Here is a 21,727-nt window from a genome sequence, read left to right as displayed (position 1 = left end):
TTGAGGAGGCGAACCTATTATATGTCCTAAACCCAAATGCCACTAGTAGCACTTATCAACAAATGGAACGCAAGCATCCCCACTTATCCTGTATTAACATTTATCCTCGTAAGCCAAGCACTTGTTGAAAAACACCAAAATTTGCATAAAAGAAAAGATGACGATTTCAAACCTAGTTGAGAGGCAGCTCTAAACAATGGGACAGTTGGTAGGTTTCTCTTTAAAAAAGGTTTTGGAGATGACCTTGGGAATGAAGATTTGGAGCAGGTTGAGAAGCAACTAATGGTTGAGGGCATGTCCATTTGAGAATTCTAAGCTAATTTCTTCGACTGTTATGTAGTGTGTGTTTTGTGGAGTGAATGGAGAGAAGATATTTGCTTTGCTGCTCTGGCTCTAGCCCTGGCCCTGCTACTAGTTTTCGTTTATCTCTTCAAGTTCTGCAGTCCACAGCTGAAAACTGACTGGTCGCATATTATAACAACTAATAAAATTCATAAAGTTTTATACTTTGATTATAAAAAATTTTAAAAAAAAAGTTTTACACTTTGATTTATAAAAAAATATTTTTTCCTAAAGTGTAATAAAATTACATTTTTCTTAATGCAAATAAAATTTTCTCATAATTTTTCACAAAAGAAAAGTTCTATTCTAAATAAAAATAAATTTAAGCGGCTATTGCTTAAAAAAAAAAAAAAAGCGAATATTTTCAATTTTTCATTAAAAATCCACGCGGCAGACAATGAACGAGGGGCGTAGAGTGAAGTTAGGGTGACGGGGTAGAGGATCCCAACTTAAACCCCGCAATGAATAGATGCCTGTGAAAAATAATTTGGCACTAGAGAAGTTGAACTTAGCAGCTTACCCACAGGAAGAGAAAGCAGAGGAAAACAGAGAGAGAGATGGACAAAATGAAGATAGAAGAGGTCCAGTCCACTGCAAAAAAGCAGAGAATCGCCACTCACACTCATATCAAAGGCCTTGGCCTTGAGGTATCCCCTTTTATTTCGCTTTTAGGGTTTTGGGTTTTCTCTTTCTCTCTCTTTCTTTTTCTATATTATATCATAACTTATCTGCTAGCTGTTGTTTTAGCAACTGTACTTTGATTTCCTTCTCAGCATTATGCTTGTAGACTTTCTCCCTCTATGTGATGATGTTCCTTAGCTATTATGATTATCATATATTTGGCAGGGATTAGTTTGATTTCTCGTCATGACATGACACGTTCTGTTACCAAAGGTTGCAACTTTAAATTTTTAACTCCACGAATTCTCTTTCAATTGAATATTGGGTTCACATGCCAATATATTTTCACCCAAATGTATTTTCAAAAGAGCGCAACTCATCCTAATGAGGGGAATGGGGTACAAATGCAACTAAATTTTTGTTTTTATGAGCAAAAACGATAACCTTTAGTGGTATTTTCTACTTAAAAAACACGGTATTTTTTTGGATATTCAGAATTTGATGCAAAAAGGTGTGCCCTTGGTTCTTCAAGAAGCCACAGAAGGATTTTCCTGAGTTTGAAATGTGTGATTATACCAACTTCTGTTTATCATAGGAAATTGGGGAATGTTTGAATCTGCTGAAAGTGATGAGCTGAGATGGGCAATTGATATGTTGGATGTGTATTAGGTTAGGTTATTGAATTCATTGTTTCAAGGATTCACTTCTATGTGATTTCCTGATAATTTCTTGTGGGTCATTCTGGTTCTCTCTCTTTTTTATTTTTTCAGCCCAGTGGAAAAGCCATACCACTGGCTGCTGGTTTTGTGGGTCAGATGGAGGCAAGAGAAGCAGCTGGTCTTGTAGTTGATATGATAAAGCAGAAGAAGATGGCTGGCCGTGCTCTTCTCCTGGCTGGGCCTCCTGGTACTGGGAAGACAGCTTTGGCCCTTGGAATATCCCAGGAGCTTGGGAACAAGGTATTAGTATTACTTGTATTCTTGTTTCCTTCATAAGATTTTGAGTTTTTCACTAGTTTGTTATGTTACTGACAAGATTCTTTATGCATTTTCGATCTTTGGTTAGATTCTTAGTTTTATTTTAAATGTTTATTGGTCTTTGAGGTACATAACATACACATTTATCTTATTGATTTCCAGGTTCCATTCTGTCCAATGGTTGGATCAGAAGTATACTCATCTGAAGTGAAGAAAACTGAGGTTTTAATGGAAAATTTCCGAAGGGCTATTGGTCTACGTATCAAGGAAATTAAAGAGGTCTATGAAGGAGAGGTAAGTTCAATTTGCTATGGTTCCTTGTAAGAGACCATCATCACTGTTTTTCATCATATGTATATTTTAAGTTGGTTCTAATTCATGAAGTTTTGCTAGTATTGTTTCAGGTGACTGAACTTTCGCCAGAAGAAACTGAAAGTGTTACAGGTGGTTATGGTAAAAGCATTAGTCATGTAATTATTGGACTGAAAACTGTCAAAGGAACCAAGCAACTAAAGTTGGACCCTACTATCTATGATTCCTTAATTAAAGAGAAGGTATTGCCTTTTAAGATTTTGTTTCTGAATGCTTGAGTACTTTATATGTGTCTAAGAACTATTTGTGAGCTGATGTATAAAATGCTGTCACTTTTGATTGTCCAATTGTGTAAGGGAACTTATGCTGTGTTATTCAATTCTTTTTGTGGATTTCTGGCTTTCTGCAATTTTCAAGTTAGTTATTCACTTATTTGTGTTCTTAATTTAATCTCTTGTAATACCTTAGTAATGAAATATGCAGGTAGCTGTTGGAGATGTTATATACATTGAAGCGAATAGTGGAGCAGTCAAAAGGGTGGGTAGAAGCGATGCTTTTGCTACAGAGTTTGACCTTGAAGCAGAAGAATATGTTCCTCTTCCTAAGGGCGAGGTTCACAAAAAGAAGGAGATAGTTCAGGTATGCCACTGACGAACTGTGGGTTCTTTGTAGGATAATTGACTTTGGAGGTTATCTTGCTCATGGATCTATTAGGAACTATCATAAAGTTGTAGTTGTGGTGATATCTATTTTTCAAGTTGATCTGTAATTCTGTGTTGCTGGCTTCAAGGTGTTTGTCTTTAAATAGGTCAATATCACTTTGTGAAGCATATGCCATCTAAATGATGGTATCAGCTTGCATGTGTGTGTAATTATTTTGTAGAATTAAAAGGTTCCCTGCTACATGTGTAAATCTGCTTTTTTTAACCCACTGAATTAAAGTGGCTAGGAAATTAATGCCGTTTAAGTTGATTGAACTTGAATGCTTTATAACTTCTTTGCTCTAAAACCTTTTTTTTCCTTTTTTGGCTTAACTATTGGTTTTGTAATAAGCATGAAATTATTTATATTGCTCTGATCTTTTTTATTTTCTTCAGGATGTAACTCTACATGATCTAGATGCTGCAAATGCAAGACCTCAAGGTGGGCAAGATATCTTGTCATTAATGGGTCAAATGATGAAGCCCAGAAAAACAGAAATCACTGACAAGCTGCGACAGGAAATAAATAAGGTAGTAGGTACTACTCTTTTGGATGTACCAGAAATATGTATTTATATTAAATTGTTTTCTTGGGACAGTCATAAATAAAATATGCTTTTGAATTAATTATATGATTTAATGCTTGTGTTTCCAATAGTCGGGCTTCTCAATTTTTAATTATAAAAGTTGAAATGGTTCTACTGATGGCAGGTTGTTAATCGATATATTGATGAAGGTGTTGCAGAACTTGTCCCTGGTGTTCTATTCATTGATGAGGTTCCATTTTCTCTTAAGCCACATCCACATCTTATCTATTCCCATATTTCTTGTGTATACTGAACCACAACTGACAGGTACATATGCTGGATATGGAGTGCTTTTCTTACTTGAATCGTGCTTTGGAGAGCTCACTGTCTCCAATAGTAATATTTGCTACAAATAGGGGAATATGCAATGTAAGGTATGAATAATATTTATGCATGATGTGATGTTTTGCTTATGCACATATTGGAAACTATGGTAGTGAAAGCAAGCTTGTTGATATCTAATGTATAATGAGGATTCCTTTAAGCAAAACTAATTGAATTTTGTGAATGCCTTAAACTCTGAAACTAGAAAGTAGAAAGTGAATAAACTATGTATTCCTGAAAGGAGCTAATCCCAGAACTGATGTAGATTTTTCCATATCAGCACTGTGGTTGTGATTCTTCTTTTTTTATTTTTTTTTTAATCTTGTTATAAATGCTTGACCTATGTGCTCCACCCTGTCTTGCAGCTCTCTCTTGGACTTTAATGAAAAAGGAAAGCCCAAGTACACTTTGCTTCAGACTATTTTATTTCCCCCTTTAATTGGACTTCTTAATTTAGTCACTGCTATCAGTAATTGCTGAGGACAGGATGAAACTGCATGCAGTTGGTTATATATATGTGTGTGTGTGTGTGTGTGTGTGTGTATTGATTTTTCATCTTTGTTTATGGGAAACTTATTAATCTTTCAAAATATTTGGTGAATGGTATGGAGGAATGCTAAATCATGTGCTTACATCAGTTATGGTTATTGTTATTAGAATGATATTTCACATCTTAATTCTCCCTCCTTTTTCTAATATTTCTTTTCACCTGTATTCTTAAGTGAGAGTATAGAAATCAGTTGGAATTTGAGAAACCAAAGTTTTCTGGCATTTATTGATATCTAGTTCTGTAACGCAATGCAAAGATAGAACGTTATATTTCTGTGACCTGTGCCAAACTTTATGTTGAAATCTCCAATTCGCTTATGCATGTCTCTGTTATCATGATGCCTTGATTTCTGAATTAAACTTGTTGCTGGATGTAGAGGGACAGATATGAATAGTCCTCATGGAATACCTGTTGACTTGTTGGACCGCTTGGTGATTATCCGAACACAAATTTATGGTCCTGCGGAAATGATACAGGTTTAGGCCTAGGCTTAATGTGCTTTATTGTCTTCTAATTTCTTTAAAAATTTCTTTTATTTTGTAAAATGCCACCAAATGATGGACTCTTGTTGTTTGGTCAGATTTTAGCAATTCGTGCACAGGTAGAGGAACTGATTGTAGATGAGGAAAGTTTGGCATTTCTCGGAGAGATTGGTCAACGCTCATCTTTGAGGTTTGGATTAAAATTATAAGTTACCATGTGTTGTAGAAAAAAGGTCCATTTACCTGCTTATATATACTTTATTTATTACAGGCATGCAGTTCAGCTGTTATCGCCTGCCAGCATTGAGGCGAAAATGAATGGCCGAGACAACATTTGCAAGGTAATTATTGTTTCGTTAAATTAGTGGCATTGTGTTTGTGAAAGAGTAGACCTTAAAAAGGTGTGCAATTGTCAAATAAATGTAAATTTTTTTTTTTGTTGTTGTTGTTGTGGGGTGTTGGCATAATGTATAGGCGGATCTTGAGGAAGTGAGTGCATTGTATTTGGATGCTAAGTCTTCAGCGAAGCTACTTCAGGAGCAGCAAGAAAAGTACATTTCATGATAGCATTGGCTGATTTTTCTGGATGTTTTGTGGATGGACGGAGGCAGTTGTGGAGGCAAATGAATTACATTAGAAACAGTTCAAGAGGTGGATATGCTGCATAGGAGGTTTGTTCTGGGCCATTAATCTTACCTAGTTTTAGAATTAGAAAAGCTCCAAGTCAAAGGAGTTTGTCACATTCCATTGGATGGTTTGGTGTGGATAAAATATAAGTTGCTCAATTTTGTTAACAAACTGTGTGAATTGTCCACAGAATAACTTAAATTATTCCAGGTCAAGTGGAATGCAATTTATCTTTTTATTTCAAAGAGTTCATTTGAAACACTATGAAAATAAGAATTGGCCATCGATGTTTGAGAATATGAGTGAACGATTTTCTTTTTTTTGTCTAAAAGAGTAATCCATTTGGGATAATTTTGAAAGAGATTTAGATGCCAAATTATTATTATGCTAAATTCAAATTAGAAGCAATCCCATGCATAGTGGTTTTTTTGTGTTTCTTGTTCTCTTGTGTTGACTCAAAATTTTAGCAGTAAATTTTGATGGAATAATCAGTAACCATCTCTACGAGGCAAATGAAAAATGTATGCATCTTAGAAATCAACATGGGGTGATGAGTAATTAGCTTACAATGTTTAAGGTTCCAAAGGATTCATTTTCAAGTTAAACCGGTCAAAGACTCCTTCATTTCTTCGACAACATCATCTGATATGCCTCAACAGATGCTTAAAAAGGTTGTTGGCATGTTCTTGTTTGACGCATTGGACTTGCAAGATTATTATCATTTGGATAGTCAGATTTGCTTTCTCTTTTTTCCATGAAATTGTCGGGCTTGAAGATTGTGAACTTTGACAGCATGTGTACTAAATGGTAACAATTTGATGATGAGCAGCAGGCCATATTGATGCATGTAAGCTTATGCCTACTTGTGTCCTGCTTGTGCTGTTGCATTCACCTTACAATTCTAGTTGTGGCGTCCTTCTTGTTACCCCACAAATGACAAGTTTTTCTGCACTGTTTGTGAATATATATATATAGTTTAGGAAGGTTCTTCATAACTCCAAACCTCTAAAATGGTCTCATTTGAACATCAGACTCTCTCTCTCACACACAAGTGACAAGATCATTTGCACAACTTCGTATACATTGATTGTTCCTTTGTGGCAAATATATGAAAGCCAAAGCTGGCCGCTGAAGTTGCCAAGGGATTCCATGAAGCAGAATTTCCAGGTTCCCGAGAACTCAAGTATGGAATAGCATTTTCAAGTTCTATTAAGAATGGCATGTGTTCTTACTATGTCTAGCTTCATTGACATGGTGAATCATAGGCATTTGGCTATCTGAAACCAATTTGGTTAAACTCATTAACATCAGAAGCTGGTTCTTGAATAGAAACTCTATCCAACATAAAATTGCTTGTAGTTTAGGTGCTTGTATTGATTTGTTTTGCTTGGTTTTGAGCAAATTCAAATTTTTCTTAGGTGCAACTGAACCATTGGCAGGAAAATCAGGCATAGACGGACAACGGAAAATTGCAGACTTGCTGAAGATACACCGCTTGATCATATCCTTCCCAACATACAAAATCAAGCATTCACTAAATACAAATGGATACGAATAAGGAAATCTGGTGAACTTGAACAAAATTTGTTGCATTGTGCAATCCAATTTAGGCAGTTCACAGTAACTTTATAAATTATTTCAAGGCAGATAGCAATTAGCAAACCAATTGCCAATATCTTCACTAGAAACACATCAGATACAATAATCAGCTGCATCATTGCTTGACCACAATCTCCACGTACCACTTGTAAGTATCGATAAGCCCATCCTTAAGTGAAACACTAGGAGCCCACCCCAAACCCAACAGCTTGGAGCTGTCCATGAGCTTTCTGGGGGTCCCATCTGGCTTTGATGTATCCCAAACAAGCTCCCCATCAAACCGCACCTCTTCCTTCATTGACTCTGCCAACTCCCTGATCGTCCTTCCCACTTCCAACATTTACATGTTCCAGCCCACTATAGCTCTCCATAAAAAACACCACCGCGTCCGCCAAATCATCCACATGTAGAAACTCCCTCAATGGACTCCCTGTTCCCCACACCACCACCTCCTTTGCCCCGCTCACTTTTGCCTCGTGAAACCTCCTCATCAACGCCGGAAGAGCATGAGAATTTTCTGGATGAAAGTTATCATTTGGATCATATAAATTGGTGGGCATCCCAGAAATTGCATCCCAATTGTACTGAATTCTGTAGGCTTGACACATTTTTATTCCAGCGATCTTGGCCACAGCATACCATTCATTAGTGGGCTCCAGAGGTCCTGTGAGCAAGGCGTTTTCTGGGATTGGCTGAGGAGCTAACTTGGGGTATATACAGGAAGAACCTAAAAAGAGCAATTTCTTGACGCCATGGCGAAAAGAGGAGTCGATGACATTGGTTTGGATCTGGAGATTGATGGCTATGAAATCAGCCGGATAAGTGTTGTTAGCATCGATGCCGCCAACTTTGGCAGCAGCCAAGATAAGAAATTCCGGCTTTTCAGTGGCAAAGAAGGACTCGATTGGAGGGTGAGGTCGAGCTCCGCATGGGTGCGAAGGACGAGATTAGTGAAGCCAAGGGCGTGGAATTTGCGAACGATAGTAGATCCAACCAGACCACGGTGGCCAGCTACGAAGATCTTGGAGGATTTACTAGAGAGGAAAGATGATGAATCTAGAGAAAAAGATGAGTAAATAGAACATGTGAGATCTCTAATTGATAGCTGAAACAAAAATGTGGGAAAAAAAAGAGAATACCGTGGCTAAGACCGCCCATTTGTCAGAGTTGAATCTCCGCAGTTATGGTGGATGTTACAAACGATAGTGTTTCGAAGACTAAAGGCTAGCAAAAGCCCTTCAGTTAAAACAAAAGGTACAAACTAAAGGCTACAGAGTTAGAAAGTTTACAGAAGGGAAACTTATTTTATCAATTCACAGGAGAATTAAAAAATTAAAAATAAAAATAGAAAGTTTACATAGGCCGACACAAGCAAAGAGAAGCTTCATGCGTCCATCGCCAGCCCATTTCTACCATTAATAACTGACAAGTCTAAGAGTTTGTTCAATCTCATTCAAATATTTTTTCAGATTTTGTTTTTCATAAAGTAATATTAAAAAATAATTAAATAATCTTATTTTTATTAAACTTTATTAGATTGAGGATAATGATAACATTAGAAAAAAATAATTAATATTTTCTTAATTTAAAAAAAAATAAAACAAAATAGGACAATTTAAAAAAAACCACCTGAAATTGAACAGTTATAGTATTTTTTTATAAAATAAAAAATAATTTATAATTTAATTTCTAAAATATTAAAATTACAATTTAATAATGAAAAATAAATTAATTTTAAATGTGTATTTTTTATTAATAAATAATTCTTTTCTATTTTTTTTTTAATTTCTGGACTGGCCTTCGTGTGGTCAGATATAAGTAAATGCAGAGGCGATGGCGGTTTTGCTTGTTGGCGAAAGCGAGTCTTTAGTCAAAGTGGGCTTTATATTTTTGGGTATTGGGCCCAAAAACCAGAAAGGAGAAAACAAATTGAATGGGCCTTTTCTCTGAATGAAAGGACCTGCAGGTAGGCATGGGCGAGTTTCTGAGCCGGAGCAAAGCAATTCAATTTGATATTTAATTAAATTAATGTTAAAATTATTTTCACTTTTTAGTATAAAAACATATTAAATTTAATTTTTGATATTTTTTTTTTAATTTATACATTTAAAGATCTGATATATGTATATTCAATAGAACCTCTAACAATAATAACAAACATTATTTTGAAGTGCATAGTTAGCGAACATTAAAGCAATTCCAATTGCTTTATTGGAATACAAGAAACCCAAGTTTGGTTAAGAAGTAAAGCATTGGCTTTTTAAAGCAATAGAGAGTACAGACAGAAATTCAGTGAACAAAATTGTTGGCAATTGCATATGATGATGTGATCTTTAGTTGAAGAGAAGGCTTGAACTCCTCCTCAATCATAGGCAAAAATCTCCGAGGAATGTTCACTTGTTGGTCCCCACAGCAGAGCAGGAGATTACCAATGAATAATTTTATTTAAATATAATTTTAACATTAATTAAATTACAGTAATATTAATCATAAAATAATGAAAGGCTAGGAGGTTCATGCGAGCAGAAATTTGACGTTTGTCATGCCTGTAGTATATTTTGCTTAATTTCTTTTTATTATATTGCTTTTCATGTGTTTGAACTTATATCATCTTTTCCCCCATAAAAACAAGAAAAATAAAAACAACATTTCGTTACTGGATTTCATATCTTCATAACAAAATGCATAGTAAAAGTGTTCTTCTCTCTTTCTTTTTCTTTTTTAAAAAAAAAAAACCAATATTTATCGAGAATTATATTATTACTTAGAGTTTAAAGTTATATTTATATCTTATACCGACAAATAAAGTCTAAGAAATTTTAGGAATGAAAACGAGATGGGTTAGATGTGGAAATCGCTGTCTCTGTCCCACATAAATTCAGGATTAGAATTTCTCCATCTCTATAAGGATTTTTCTTTTTTACTTTTTTATTTTTTTTATTATAAATTTTATTTATTCATTAAAAAATAAATTATAAATTAAAAATATAAATTTTAAACATAATTTTAATAATACATATGTATTTTTTTTTAAATTATAGCATTTAAATAAAAAAATATAGAAATAAACTAATTTTTAATAAAAAAATATTATTATGCTATGCCATTGAGAGGAATTTCAGATGAAAAAAAAAGCTTTCTACTATTTTTTGCTTCACATAATATTAAAATGAGAAAAAAAAAAAAAGAAAAATTGATTGAATTCAAAATGAATAGAAACCAACACTCACACCCAGGCAATTACTAATTGGGAGTAGCCTTAGCACATGCCTATAAGCTCATACACACACACACACACGTCCACAACTGATGTGGGAGCCTAAAAGCTCTGTCCTAAGCACGCCCCACATAGGACCTTAATCAGACCACACTGGCCCACCCACAAACAGCAACCAGACCAGACAGACATGCTATCAAAAAAGTATCGGAATTAAGTCGAAATTTTAACTATCCCACCGTTGTCAGACATCCCAAGCGCGTTTCCGAGGTCAAAATTGGCATAGGTAAATCCGAACCTTGCTTTTTTTTAATTGTTTAGTGCTTGAATTGGATTAGAAATCCGTAAAATATTCATGTTAGCTTAGAAAATTATAATTCCTTTTGCACTAGCTTAGTAATGATGCTAAGGACCGCGAGGCAAAGTTTTAGAATTTTTAGAACTCATTTGGGTAGTTTTTGCAAAAGGGTTAAATTATGAGGACTAAACTGTAATTTTACATATTATGATTCATGATTGTTTGGATGGGCCCAGGAGGGGCTGTGTGATGTGATTGAGTTGTCGATATATAGTTTGTAGTTATAGAAGTGTGTTTTAAGCCCTTTTGCAGGTTAGGTAGGTTTTAGGTATAGGGGAGATTCTGCCAGATTTTCAGCACGACTTATGACATCTTTGATTTTTTTCTTAGCTTGTATTGAATCAACTATATTAAATAATTGTAATAAAATTGTCAGGTGAGTCGGGACAGCCTTCTTTCTCCGCCCAACCGCCACAGTGACTTCGGTTGAGTCTGTGAGTAAAATATTAATTTTAATTGTAATTTCGATATTATTATATGTTCAAGCATGCCCATGCATCACTTATAAATATATATCCATGTAGTTAAAATCTAGGCACATTTTATGTTGCATTCACAACTGTCAAAGTGTCATGGATGTTGCTTGTGGTAATTTGGAGCGGTATGTGTGCGTGGCATGCGTGTGGTATGGTATTGGATATAGACAGGACAGGTAGACACGGCTTGAGTTCTTCGCTGGGACCTGGTCCTACGGGGTAGACACGACTTGAGATCTTCGCTAGGACCCCGTATTTGGTTTATTAAGAGAAAGTGTGGCTTGAGATCTTCGCTGGCAGAGGTTGGATTTAGAGACTATATAGGGGATCAGCTCTCATATATGTATTGTTTGACAGTGTTGGGTGTGTGAGTACTCCAAATTGCCTATTTGCTGTTATGATGTGAAAATATTGACGTTGTCGCATTTCACTTCACAGAGTGCATTAGCTTTAGATAGCTATAGAGATTATGATTAAAATTGATATTTTACTTTCTGAGTCGAACGCTCACTCCTGTTCATTATTTTTCCAGACTACAGGAGGATTATTGTTGTGGTTAACCTGTTTTTCTTCTTCAGAGGTCATTTATTAATGTTTGTGTAATTCTATTAACTCCTAGAATTTCCGCATGTGTTAGAAATATTTATTTGATTTGGGTATGTAATATAAGTTGCCATGTTGAACCTGTAAACTTATTATATGCGTGAACGTTGGACTGGATGAGAGAGCTGAGCTGTTATTTGACTTTATATTATTATGAGTATGTGGAGGGTGAGTTAAGCTCCCCAATTGATTATATATTGTGTTTAAATGTAGGGTGAGTCAAAAACTCCTTGTTAAAAAGTTCATTTTATGGTCGGACTCTATTCGGTTGAATTCTTGAAATTGGGCACAAATGAGCCTTAGAGTTGGGTTGATGAATAGTTAGGCTTACTACGTGCCTCAGGGGTTTTAGGCTGGTCCAGATCCTAGTGTTAGTCCGGCCCATAAGTTGGGTCGTGACAAAAAAAAACTTGTGCAATGGAATTTTGGTCAATTGCTGTCTCATCACAAGCTTGCTTATTTATTTATTATACTAGTCCAAGGTACATCTGTATCTTATTTTGTATTTATAGATATTCATGTTAAATTCTTAATTTTTAATCAATAATAATTAATAACAATTATTACGTGTCTGTCTGATTACAATATGTACATATTTGTGGTACTTAATATATACGGTTGGTAAATTAAATTTGGGACAATAATTCTATTTTTTTTTTTTTAAATGCGGTAACTTGTTAACGGATTTCAGTCATTCCTCCCATTTTCAATTTAATCCCATTCAGCTCACTTTTTTAAAAATAACTAAAAGAATTTTTACAGTTAATTGAATCAGAAACATTTTTAATCAAGTTGAAACAAAAATCATAATTATTGAATCCAACCTGTTCTTGAAAGGGTTTTGTTTTCGATCCAAAATAGGATCAAAAGCGGCCCTAGTTGGGACTGGTTCTGATCAAAGCTATAGATGTGCTGATGCTCATGAACTTAAAAATTAGTTCAATTAGATAGGACGTTCAGTCTTCATTACTTTCTTAAGTAAATGCTAAATTTAATTTCAAATAGGAAAAATTTTATAGCAATCAAGGCTGATTATTATTATTATTATTTTTCTATCATACAGTTTATGATAAAAAAAAATATATATATATATATATATAAAAAGAGAGTGACGCAGATTGGGCGGTGGCGCGGTGCAGTGCAAGATTACAACATGGATATGATAAGGTACTGAACGACATCCTTACGCAAAGCGATGGAAGCATTGCACGCTGCTTCTACGTGCTTTTCAGCTATGCAAGCTTTTTCAAGTTTCCAATGGGCAACCACAATATTTATTCTTATTCTTATTATTATTATTATTTTAAATGTATTCAGAATTTAATAAAATAAGAAATTATAATGAGAAGTCTGTAGCTCATAATTTCAAATTAGATAAATATATGCAAAAAATACTTAGAAACACCGGCTTTAAAATTTAGAATAATTAAAAATAAAATAATAATCATAAAACCGTTATAAATAGTTCCATAAGTAGAGGAAGTTTTGGAGATGCTTCTCATCCAGAATTGTAATAGAACAGAAAGCCACCCTTGACTCTTCTAGGAGCTGCCTGTCCCTGACTCCTCCTTTCACCATATATATAAAAAATATATATATATTCCCTTCATTTCTTTTCTCCCTATTCATAAACACTTTCCTTTCAAAATTCAAACACCTTCCACTGTACAAAACCAGAACCACCGCTCGCTCACAGTATCAATGGCTCCGCCATCAAACGTCGACGGAACAATCTCCTTCTCCGCCCTCAATCTTGACGTCCTCCACAACCACATCCTCTCCCGCCTTGACGGTCCCACTCTGGCCGCCCTCGCCTGTACCTCCTCAGAATTAAACGCTCTCTCCGCCCATGACAAACTCTGGCAACAACTTTGCACATCCACATGGCCATCCGCTAACCACCCACTCGTCACCGCTGCTGTCTCCACGTTCCCCTTCGGTCACCGGTCACTTTTCTCCGATTCCTATCCTCTCCTCCTCCATCGCCACAGCTGCAACGATCTTGATCGTCCATTTCCGACAACAACAGAATTGATCTCAGCCGTGGATATTTACTACAGAAACGTCCCCATCTTCTCTAAGGTTCAAGCGACTGAGACGGTCACCGCGTGGTTCCTCAGCTCTCCCTTCAGGGTCGACTTAGTCGGACCGGAGAAGTCCTTGCCGACATGGATACGACAGGTGGGTGAAAAAGACTCGTGGCTGAAACAACTGGAAGAGAATGTAACTCTAAGCTGGATCTTGATCGACCCAAAACAGAAACGGGCCATGAATATGTCGAGCCGGAGGGCAGTTTCAGTCCAGAGGCACTGGCTGACGGGGGAAGTGCAGGTGAAATTTGCAAGCATATTAGCCGGAGATGGAGGGAAAGGGTCGGAGAGGGAGTGCGTGCAGTGTGAAATGGTGGTGACGTGCGGAGGGAAGGAAGGAGGAGAGGTTCACGTGAGGGACGTGAGTATGGGGATGGAGGATATGGAAGGGAAGGCGTTGAGTGGGAAGGAGAGTTTGGTAATTTTGGATGGGGCAATGGAGTGGGGAGAAAGGAGGAAAGGGAAAAGTGGGAAGGAAGGGAAAGAGAGTTACAAGGAGTTTGCGGAGAAGAGAAGAGAGAGGAAAGAGAGGAAACAGAGAAGAGAGAAGGTATTGGACTGGGTGTGCATTGCTTCTGGGCTTTCAAGTTTCATGGCCTTTTGGTCCTTGGTCTTGTTCAGGTGAAAAATGTCGATGATGGGTTCTGTTATTCCATTAATTTTGTTTGTTTCTATACAAATAAGCAGAGAAAGAAAAGAAAATTATGATGATGATGATAGTGTATAAGATAGAATCATCCATCTGGGTTGTATGATATTGAGAATTGTTGATGGATGATGCAACTTTCAAATCAACAATCAGTTTAAGCCACAATACATGCAAGTAAATAGAAATTAATTAAGAAGTTATGTATGTAGAAATTGATCGGAACATTTGAACAAAAGAGGTGGTAGGCAGCAGCTGCACTACGCTCTATCAAAAATTTTAATTGAAGTTGTCATATGGCTTTCTCAAGTGTCAAGAGTAATCCCTTTCATTTTCTTTAATGGTTGATGAAGATGTCAACTCTAAAATAAATGCTTTAGCATTCTGATTTTTTTTTTTTCCATTTGAAAATGTCAATTCTTTTTTTTTGTGGTTGAATATTGAATAATGAATATTATCAGTGTAATGTTACAAGTAGACTTGGTCAGCCCATCACTCTGATTTTAAATCAGATTTGTCAATTTCATTTCTCAAATTGAAGAGTTCAGTTTCAATTTCGTCTTTAATTTTTGAGTTAATGTAATAGAGATTTTTATCAAATCAATTGGATTTCAAATTGATTCAATGAAAGAGAAAATTATCTAATTCTGATTCGGTTTCATAAAGCTTTAATATGATTATATTTCAAATTAAAATGGGTCAATTTTGACTCCAAACCGTGGGTCTAGTTGCAAGTGTCCTTACTCTGACTAAACTATAATAAATTTTAAGCTAACTTTTACACTATGTTTGAATGGAAAAGGAAAATAAGATAAAAGAAAATTATAAAATAAATATATATTTTTTCTTATTTTTTTAATTTGAAATGAGATAAAAAAAATTTTTTTTTTTAAAAAAAGAAAAATTAGAGTGAAAAAATAACAAATAGAATTTAGTATTGGAGATAAAATGATTATAGAATAAATTAAATTACTTTTTTTATTTTTATAATTATTTATTTTAATTTAAATAAAAAACACAAAATAAATATTTTATTATTTAAAAATTTATTCTGCCCTTTTATTTTCCTTTTAATATCTAAATAAATAAAAGGAAGAAAACAACTTTTCCATCGCTTTGATTTTTTTTTTGTCCTGACAAATTCCAAACGTAGGCTTAATAGGCCAAATTTGATGTACTAGCCTACTGGATTTTTTTTTTGTTCAAGTAGTAGCCTTCTAGATGGAAAAAGGATAATATCCATATTTTCTGTTTTTTTTTTTTTTAATTTATTCTACGTATATATGAACCATTATTTTTTCAGGCACCCTACACCGCAGCTTGTTGAATATCTTAATACAAAAAAAAAACTCTCTTTTTTTGATTTTTCGTTAATCTTAGGAAAATAAGGTTGTCAAAATTAGGAAAATAAATCTCTTTTGAAAGTTATTTTCTTTAAAAATATATAAAAAAAATATATAAGTACTTCAAATACTAGATTTTTCCTTTTAAGAAAGCAACTGAAATTTAAGAGAGCAATGATCGATGTGATGTGAAGAAGTCCTACGAACTGAACGCATTTTTAAGGTTCTTTCTTCTCTGTGTTAAACATGAAGCTGGGCCTGAGAAAGAGCAGCCCATCCTAATCCTGAAGTCCTTAACAAAAACACACTTCTCTGTAGAAGAGAAGCAACCCCACTTTATCTATGCAACTCCAACGTGGCACAAACCCATTGATCAATAACCCATCCACGCAATCTTTCTCTTCCACAAATTCTTCATCTCCCAACCATCATCATATCTCCCATTTTTCACTTTAATTTTCCTTTTATTTGTGTTTTTTTTTTATTATCATATATCTGACCTGTTCTCATCATTCTACACTAACAAGAATAGAAAATGGCAGCAACATTTGCCACCTCATCAACTGTTACTGGGCTGGGCAGCAGCTCGCTATCATCCAAGACAGTCTCCCTTAGCTCAGGTAAACCTATTCACAACATTCATTTCTAGCGGCTATACATAAAATCCAAAACAAAGATTAATATGGATACATATTTCAGGGTTTGTGAAATCAACAGTCACAGCAAGGAATCCACTGAGACAAAAAGGTGCTAACGGAGGAAGGTTCACGTGGTAAGTGTTTAATTATATAATGAAAAGTGGTTTGATTTGAGATGATGGGATATATGTATAATCAATGTTTGTGTTTTAAGCTTTGAGAGGAATTGGCTAAGAACGGACCTGAATGTGATAGGGTTTGGGTTGATAGGGTGGATAGCTCCGTCGAGCATACCAGCCATCAACGGTAAGAGCTTGACAGAGCTATTCTTTGAGAGTATTGGTGCTGACCTTGCTCACTTCCCCACCCCTCCTCCTCTCACTTCTCAATTTTGGTAAGTTTAACTTATTAACCTCAGGAATATATATATATATGTATTTTAAAATGATAATAACAACAAATAAATAAATAAAATAAAGAAAAGGTTCCACCGAGATTTGAACTCGGGTTACTGGATTCAGAGTCCAATGTCCTAACCACTAGACCATGGAACCATTGTTGAGAGAAAACACCAATATATTATACTGACATAAAAAGCTATTGATTTGAGCAGGCTGTGGTTGATCACATGGCACTTGGGGCTATTCCTGTGTCTGACTTTTGGCCTAATTGGGTTCAAGGGAAGGACTGAGGACTACTTCTAAATTATGTTAATTAGTCTGTTTTTGTTAATTATTAATCTAATTGTTTAAATTTAAAACAACAACTCTCTTTCTTTCCACGTATGCATGTCACCTTTTTTACTTTTTCGTCTTAATTATTTATTTCAGGTTTCCTGTCTTATATAATGATTTATATATGTATAAACAATATGTAGAATCTTTGTCTGCGCAGATGATGAATAATTTGCACCATTATTTTGACTTGATAGATGATCATGGAATTAATCATTGGATTTAAATATGTAAATTAATCCCCAATTATTAAAGTAATTAATTAGTCATTTTGATTAATAATGATAGACCAACTTTTGATCATGAATGTGGTATATGGCAATGGCATGGATTTATTTATATATTTATTTTTACTGTCATTGCGATTCCAATTAGGATTTTATAGTTTCGAATACCACAACAGTTAGACGTTGGAAAAAATTAATTATAATCGAAAAAAGTTAAATTAAACCATTTTCGATTGATAATTTTGATTTGGTTAGCAATTTTTTAATTTAATTTTTTATTTGATTATTTTCATAAAAAAATAAATCGATTGATTTGTCTAATTTGCAGTATTTTTAATTAATTTTATAAATTTTTATAAAAACGTAGTGTATAATTTATAAAATTTAACAATATTAAAAAACACAATAAAATTAACTAACCATATAAAACAAATCAAAAAAAAACTAATTTTTTTATTTAATTAAATTCAATTAATATTATTTCTTTTAACTTAATTTTTTTAATTACTTCGATTATATAATTCGAAATTCAACTAATGGATTGTATAACCTTAATAATAATAATACACACATTTTGAAAACTACTCTCTAAAATATGTGAGCAGATTTTGATTCAAATCGAATCGAATCGAATTAATTCGATTCAATCTGTTTGATTTTAAAATTTAATTGGTTCAATTCGATTTTATATTATAAAAATTTCGATTATTTTAGTTTGGTTTGGTTTTGAAGAGAAAAAATCGATTAAATCGAATCGAATCAAATAATAATTTTATATATTCAAATCGAACTAAATCAAATCGAATCGATTTTTGAATTGATTTATTTTTACGGGAAATTTATGAATTATATTTAATTATATATATATATAAATTATTTAATTTCATTGATTAATGGTTATTAGGTTCAAACCAAAGTTAAAATTAGACCAAATAACTTGAAAATCAAGTTTAAATTAAAAATTAATAAAAAATCAAAACTGATCAATTTGAATCGAACCGAAATAGAGCGATTCGATTCGATTTTTTATTCATTTCAATTCGATTTAATTTTTAAAATATAATTCAATTTTTATAATTTAATTCAATTATTCGATTCCAATACTTACCCTAATATCAAGTTTTCTACTCTCTCTCTCTCTCTAAAACTTTGAATATCTATTTCACATCCGGGAAGATTCAGCCTCTTGTCGTCGATTTTTCCCCTGTTTCTTCATTTATGTGTCTTTTATAGATTGAGAGCTTGTCTCTCCAATTAGTGATAGAGTGTTCTTCTTCTCTCATGGTCATCGCCTCCCTCAACTAACAGTGGTCCTCCTTCTTCACTGTTGGTTGGGTTGTATACAGGTTAGTCAAGTTTTATTTTAGTCGGCATATCCATGCTTCACAGTGAGGGATTAGGTGTAGATCTGCATCGCTATGTTTATTTGAAGTTGTTTCCAGGGAATCTCCCTACCTGCTAGCAAATCTAAGGATGTGTTGTCATTGCCTCCGTTATGGGCTACACAAGACTAAGAAGCCCTAACTTGCTAAGCCTCTTCTCAGTCATTCCAGCTTTGGCTCCTAGCCATGCTTTGTCTGCCGTTTTGCCGCGTCACTTCTTCTTGTCCATCTAGGTTTAAAGCTTTGTTTTCCTGGAGGGTGTGCTTTTCATGTTTTGTTGCTTCTCATAGCCAGTCTTTTTGCTGGCTATTGACACAAGTATTGTACTTCCGATTATATACTATTAAATTCATACAAATAAAATTCAGTTAAATTAAATATTTAAAAATATTCAATCCATTATTCTCTCTAATTTTTAATGCTCTCCAATTATACATTTTTTGAGTACGAAAATAATTATTTTTTTGTTGGCCAGTCACTAATTATTAATTTAAAGTGAAAAGACTTGGATAAATTTTTGAATATAATTAAGCAATTTAATGATTAAGTTAATATTATAATAAATACATTATAAAGCAATCCACTCAAATATCAAATATCCATATGTGTTTTTCTAAAATAAAGTTTGCCTAATTTCTATATAAATATTGATAAGTGTTGGTGCAGTGATGAGATTTATTACGTTCTTAATGATGATGGCCACTCTCTCTTGAAATTCTTCATTTTTTCTCAATGTTGCCGAGAGTTTCACACCCATGGGTGTGAAATTCTTCTTCCTTCATGGCTTGGGAGTGAAAAATGCACACCAAAAATGCTCTATGATTACCCCAAATGATGCCCAATCAATTTTCTTCTCTATTTTTCACCTAAAATATAGAAAAATAACAAAATTTATTTATTTATTTTTTTAAATTAACATACCTACTATAAAAATATGAAAATTAATCAAAAAAGGAGATTCAAAATAATTACAAAATAACGAAAATTAATTAAACACTATATTTACACCATATATCAAGAACTTAGTTTTGATATTTGGAGAAAATATTATTGGGAGGGACAGCCACATATTTCGAAGGGAATAGTGCTTTGCAAACTGTAAAAAGAATATAAAGAGATATCCTAATGTATCAAAAAAAAACTTATAGGTAGGCTAATATTTAATGCTATTTTTTTAAAAATATATTTTAAAGTAATTTACTAATTGATGTCTAAGTTGACTTATTCAGTGGTTAAATACATAAATTACTCGATTGTTAGAGTCATATTCAAATCACTACTCTTTTAATTTTTTTACTAAAAAAAATAGACAGTTGATACCCAAACAATTATATATAGAATTGGTTTGAGCTTATAATTGAGAGAATATATATTTTTAGATGTTATTGGAAAAGATAGTTTGAAAAACTTGTTATGCAGTTTTAAAATTCTTATTATGAAAATACATAAATTAAAACTAAAATTTAAAGATTTCAAATAAATATTTGATATATTATTATTTTAATAATAATTCAAATAATAATGCGAAACAAATGCGTATAAGATTAGAAATTGAAACTTATAAGCCAGCTTATTGAATCAAGCATGATTTAAGGGTTTGAATTGAACTTCACATAGGGGTCGATTTTGATCTCTCATCTCAATCATTGACTGAATAAATGATTTAGTCTAATAATTTGATTCTGATTCAAACCATATTTTTTAAAAAAGAGATAATGTAGTGCACATGAGAATGAGAATGTGTTGTATGAATCAAACCGTAAAAAATTGAAACTCAAACTAGAATTATCATTAAGCTAGGCTAAAATAAGCCCTGAATTGCTTTGAATTGAAACTGATTGAAGCCGCTTAAGATTAGTTATCATTTCTTAATCTTAAACAATTAATTTCATAAATTGAAATCTCGACTATTCTTATATTTAAAAAAAAAATTTTTAAAATAATAAAAAAAATTAATTATTGTTGTCGTGAAGAGCACTGTGGAATAACGTCTCGAAACGACGGCCAGAGATGAATGTTGTTTTTGTTTTGGTCTAAATTGTCAAATTCTCAAAGCTCAAAAAAGTGGTACGTAGTACAGTAAATAAGGCGGTCCATACATCCAATTGATTTCTTGGTAAGGACATAAAAGTCATAGGAATTGGGTAAGCATTAAAAATAACTTTATATAATTTAATTATATAATATATTAATTATAAAATAAAATAATTACTTAATTCAATAATTAAAAATATATATAATTCATTTAATAATTTTAAGATTTGAATAATTATTTTTTTTAATTTTATAAAAATAAATTATAAATTAGGTAGAACATGATAAACACTTTCAAAGAGTGAGATAAGATGACAGAAATTTTTTCTTTTTTTAATTAATAGTTTTGAATTCAAATCTTAAATATAAAATACCTTTAACTTAGGAGGAAATATTTTACCCCTTTATGAGTTTATTCAGTGCAAATCTAAATTAATTAGATCAACGAGCTACAAAAACCGACTGATTTCTTAAAAAAACAAAAAAAAAAAAAAAAACATGGTAAGCAGCAACAACTCCAGTGGCCCCTCCTCCTGCAGTTTTCCCATCTTCACAAGCTACTCTGTCCTTGGTTGATTCATTGATTTTTGAATTGAGCCAGTGGTCAGTGATGGACTGGGATGTACTGGCACATGCAATTATTTCTTTGTGCTCTTTATTTGTAATATTTGTAATTCAACCCTTCCTTTTTCTATATTTTTCAATTTCAACCTCACCAACGACGTGACATGTCCTCCAATTCAATAACAACTTCCCATGTCATGCCAACGTGTGTTTCAGTGTGTTTTCTACTTCCTTCATGTGCAATTAGACAAGCTTGGATTTAACAATAATCAGTGAGTTTTAAGAGGCCGTTT

General features: G+C 33.4%; 3 protein-coding genes, 1 non-coding gene and 1 pseudogene across 4 annotated transcripts; 3 read left to right on the top strand and 2 right to left on the bottom strand.

Moving 5' to 3' along the window:
* The first annotated feature begins 816 nt into the window (after nucleotides 1-816).
* LOC110663111 (ruvB-like protein 1) lies at nucleotides 817-5,768 on the top strand. Its single transcript, XM_021822343.2, has 12 exons — nucleotides 817-989; nucleotides 1,734-1,922; nucleotides 2,103-2,234; nucleotides 2,345-2,494; nucleotides 2,736-2,891; nucleotides 3,350-3,484; nucleotides 3,665-3,730; nucleotides 3,808-3,914; nucleotides 4,791-4,890; nucleotides 4,995-5,086; nucleotides 5,168-5,237; nucleotides 5,371-5,768. Exons 1-12 carry the CDS (start codon nucleotides 900-902, stop codon nucleotides 5,458-5,460), a joined length of 1,377 nt encoding a protein of 458 aa, XP_021678035.2. The 5' UTR covers nucleotides 817-899; the 3' UTR covers nucleotides 5,461-5,768.
* Nucleotides 5,769-6,992: 1,224 nt separating this feature from the next.
* LOC110663112 (putative GDP-L-fucose synthase 2) lies at nucleotides 6,993-8,568 on the bottom strand (annotated as a pseudogene).
* A 4,691-nt stretch (nucleotides 8,569-13,259) lies between these two features.
* Nucleotides 13,260-15,007, top strand: LOC110663110 (F-box protein At2g27310). The gene has a single exon (XM_021822342.2). It carries the CDS (start codon nucleotides 13,478-13,480, stop codon nucleotides 14,489-14,491), a length of 1,014 nt encoding a protein of 337 aa, XP_021678034.2. The 5' UTR covers nucleotides 13,260-13,477; the 3' UTR covers nucleotides 14,492-15,007.
* A 1,072-nt stretch (nucleotides 15,008-16,079) lies between these two features.
* Nucleotides 16,080-17,296, top strand: LOC110663109 (photosystem I subunit O). The gene is made up of 4 exons (XM_021822341.2): nucleotides 16,080-16,475; nucleotides 16,555-16,627; nucleotides 16,708-16,887; nucleotides 17,107-17,296. Exons 1-4 carry the CDS (start codon nucleotides 16,391-16,393, stop codon nucleotides 17,195-17,197), a joined length of 429 nt encoding a protein of 142 aa, XP_021678033.2. The 5' UTR covers nucleotides 16,080-16,390; the 3' UTR covers nucleotides 17,198-17,296.
* On the bottom strand, nucleotides 16,976-17,047 carry TRNAQ-CUG (transfer RNA glutamine (anticodon CUG)). The gene has a single exon. It is a non-coding gene; the product is annotated as a tRNA-Gln (tRNA).
* Nucleotides 17,297-21,727: the final 4,431 nt, after the last annotated feature.

Source organism: Hevea brasiliensis, chromosome 6 (assembly GCF_030052815.1).
Source record: "Hevea brasiliensis isolate MT/VB/25A 57/8 chromosome 6, ASM3005281v1, whole genome shotgun sequence".
In the NCBI taxonomy this organism is placed as follows: Eukaryota; Viridiplantae; Streptophyta; class Magnoliopsida; order Malpighiales; family Euphorbiaceae; genus Hevea; species Hevea brasiliensis.
The sequence above is the reverse complement of the archived record's forward strand: the minus strand, read 5'-3'. Positions and strand labels throughout refer to the sequence as shown.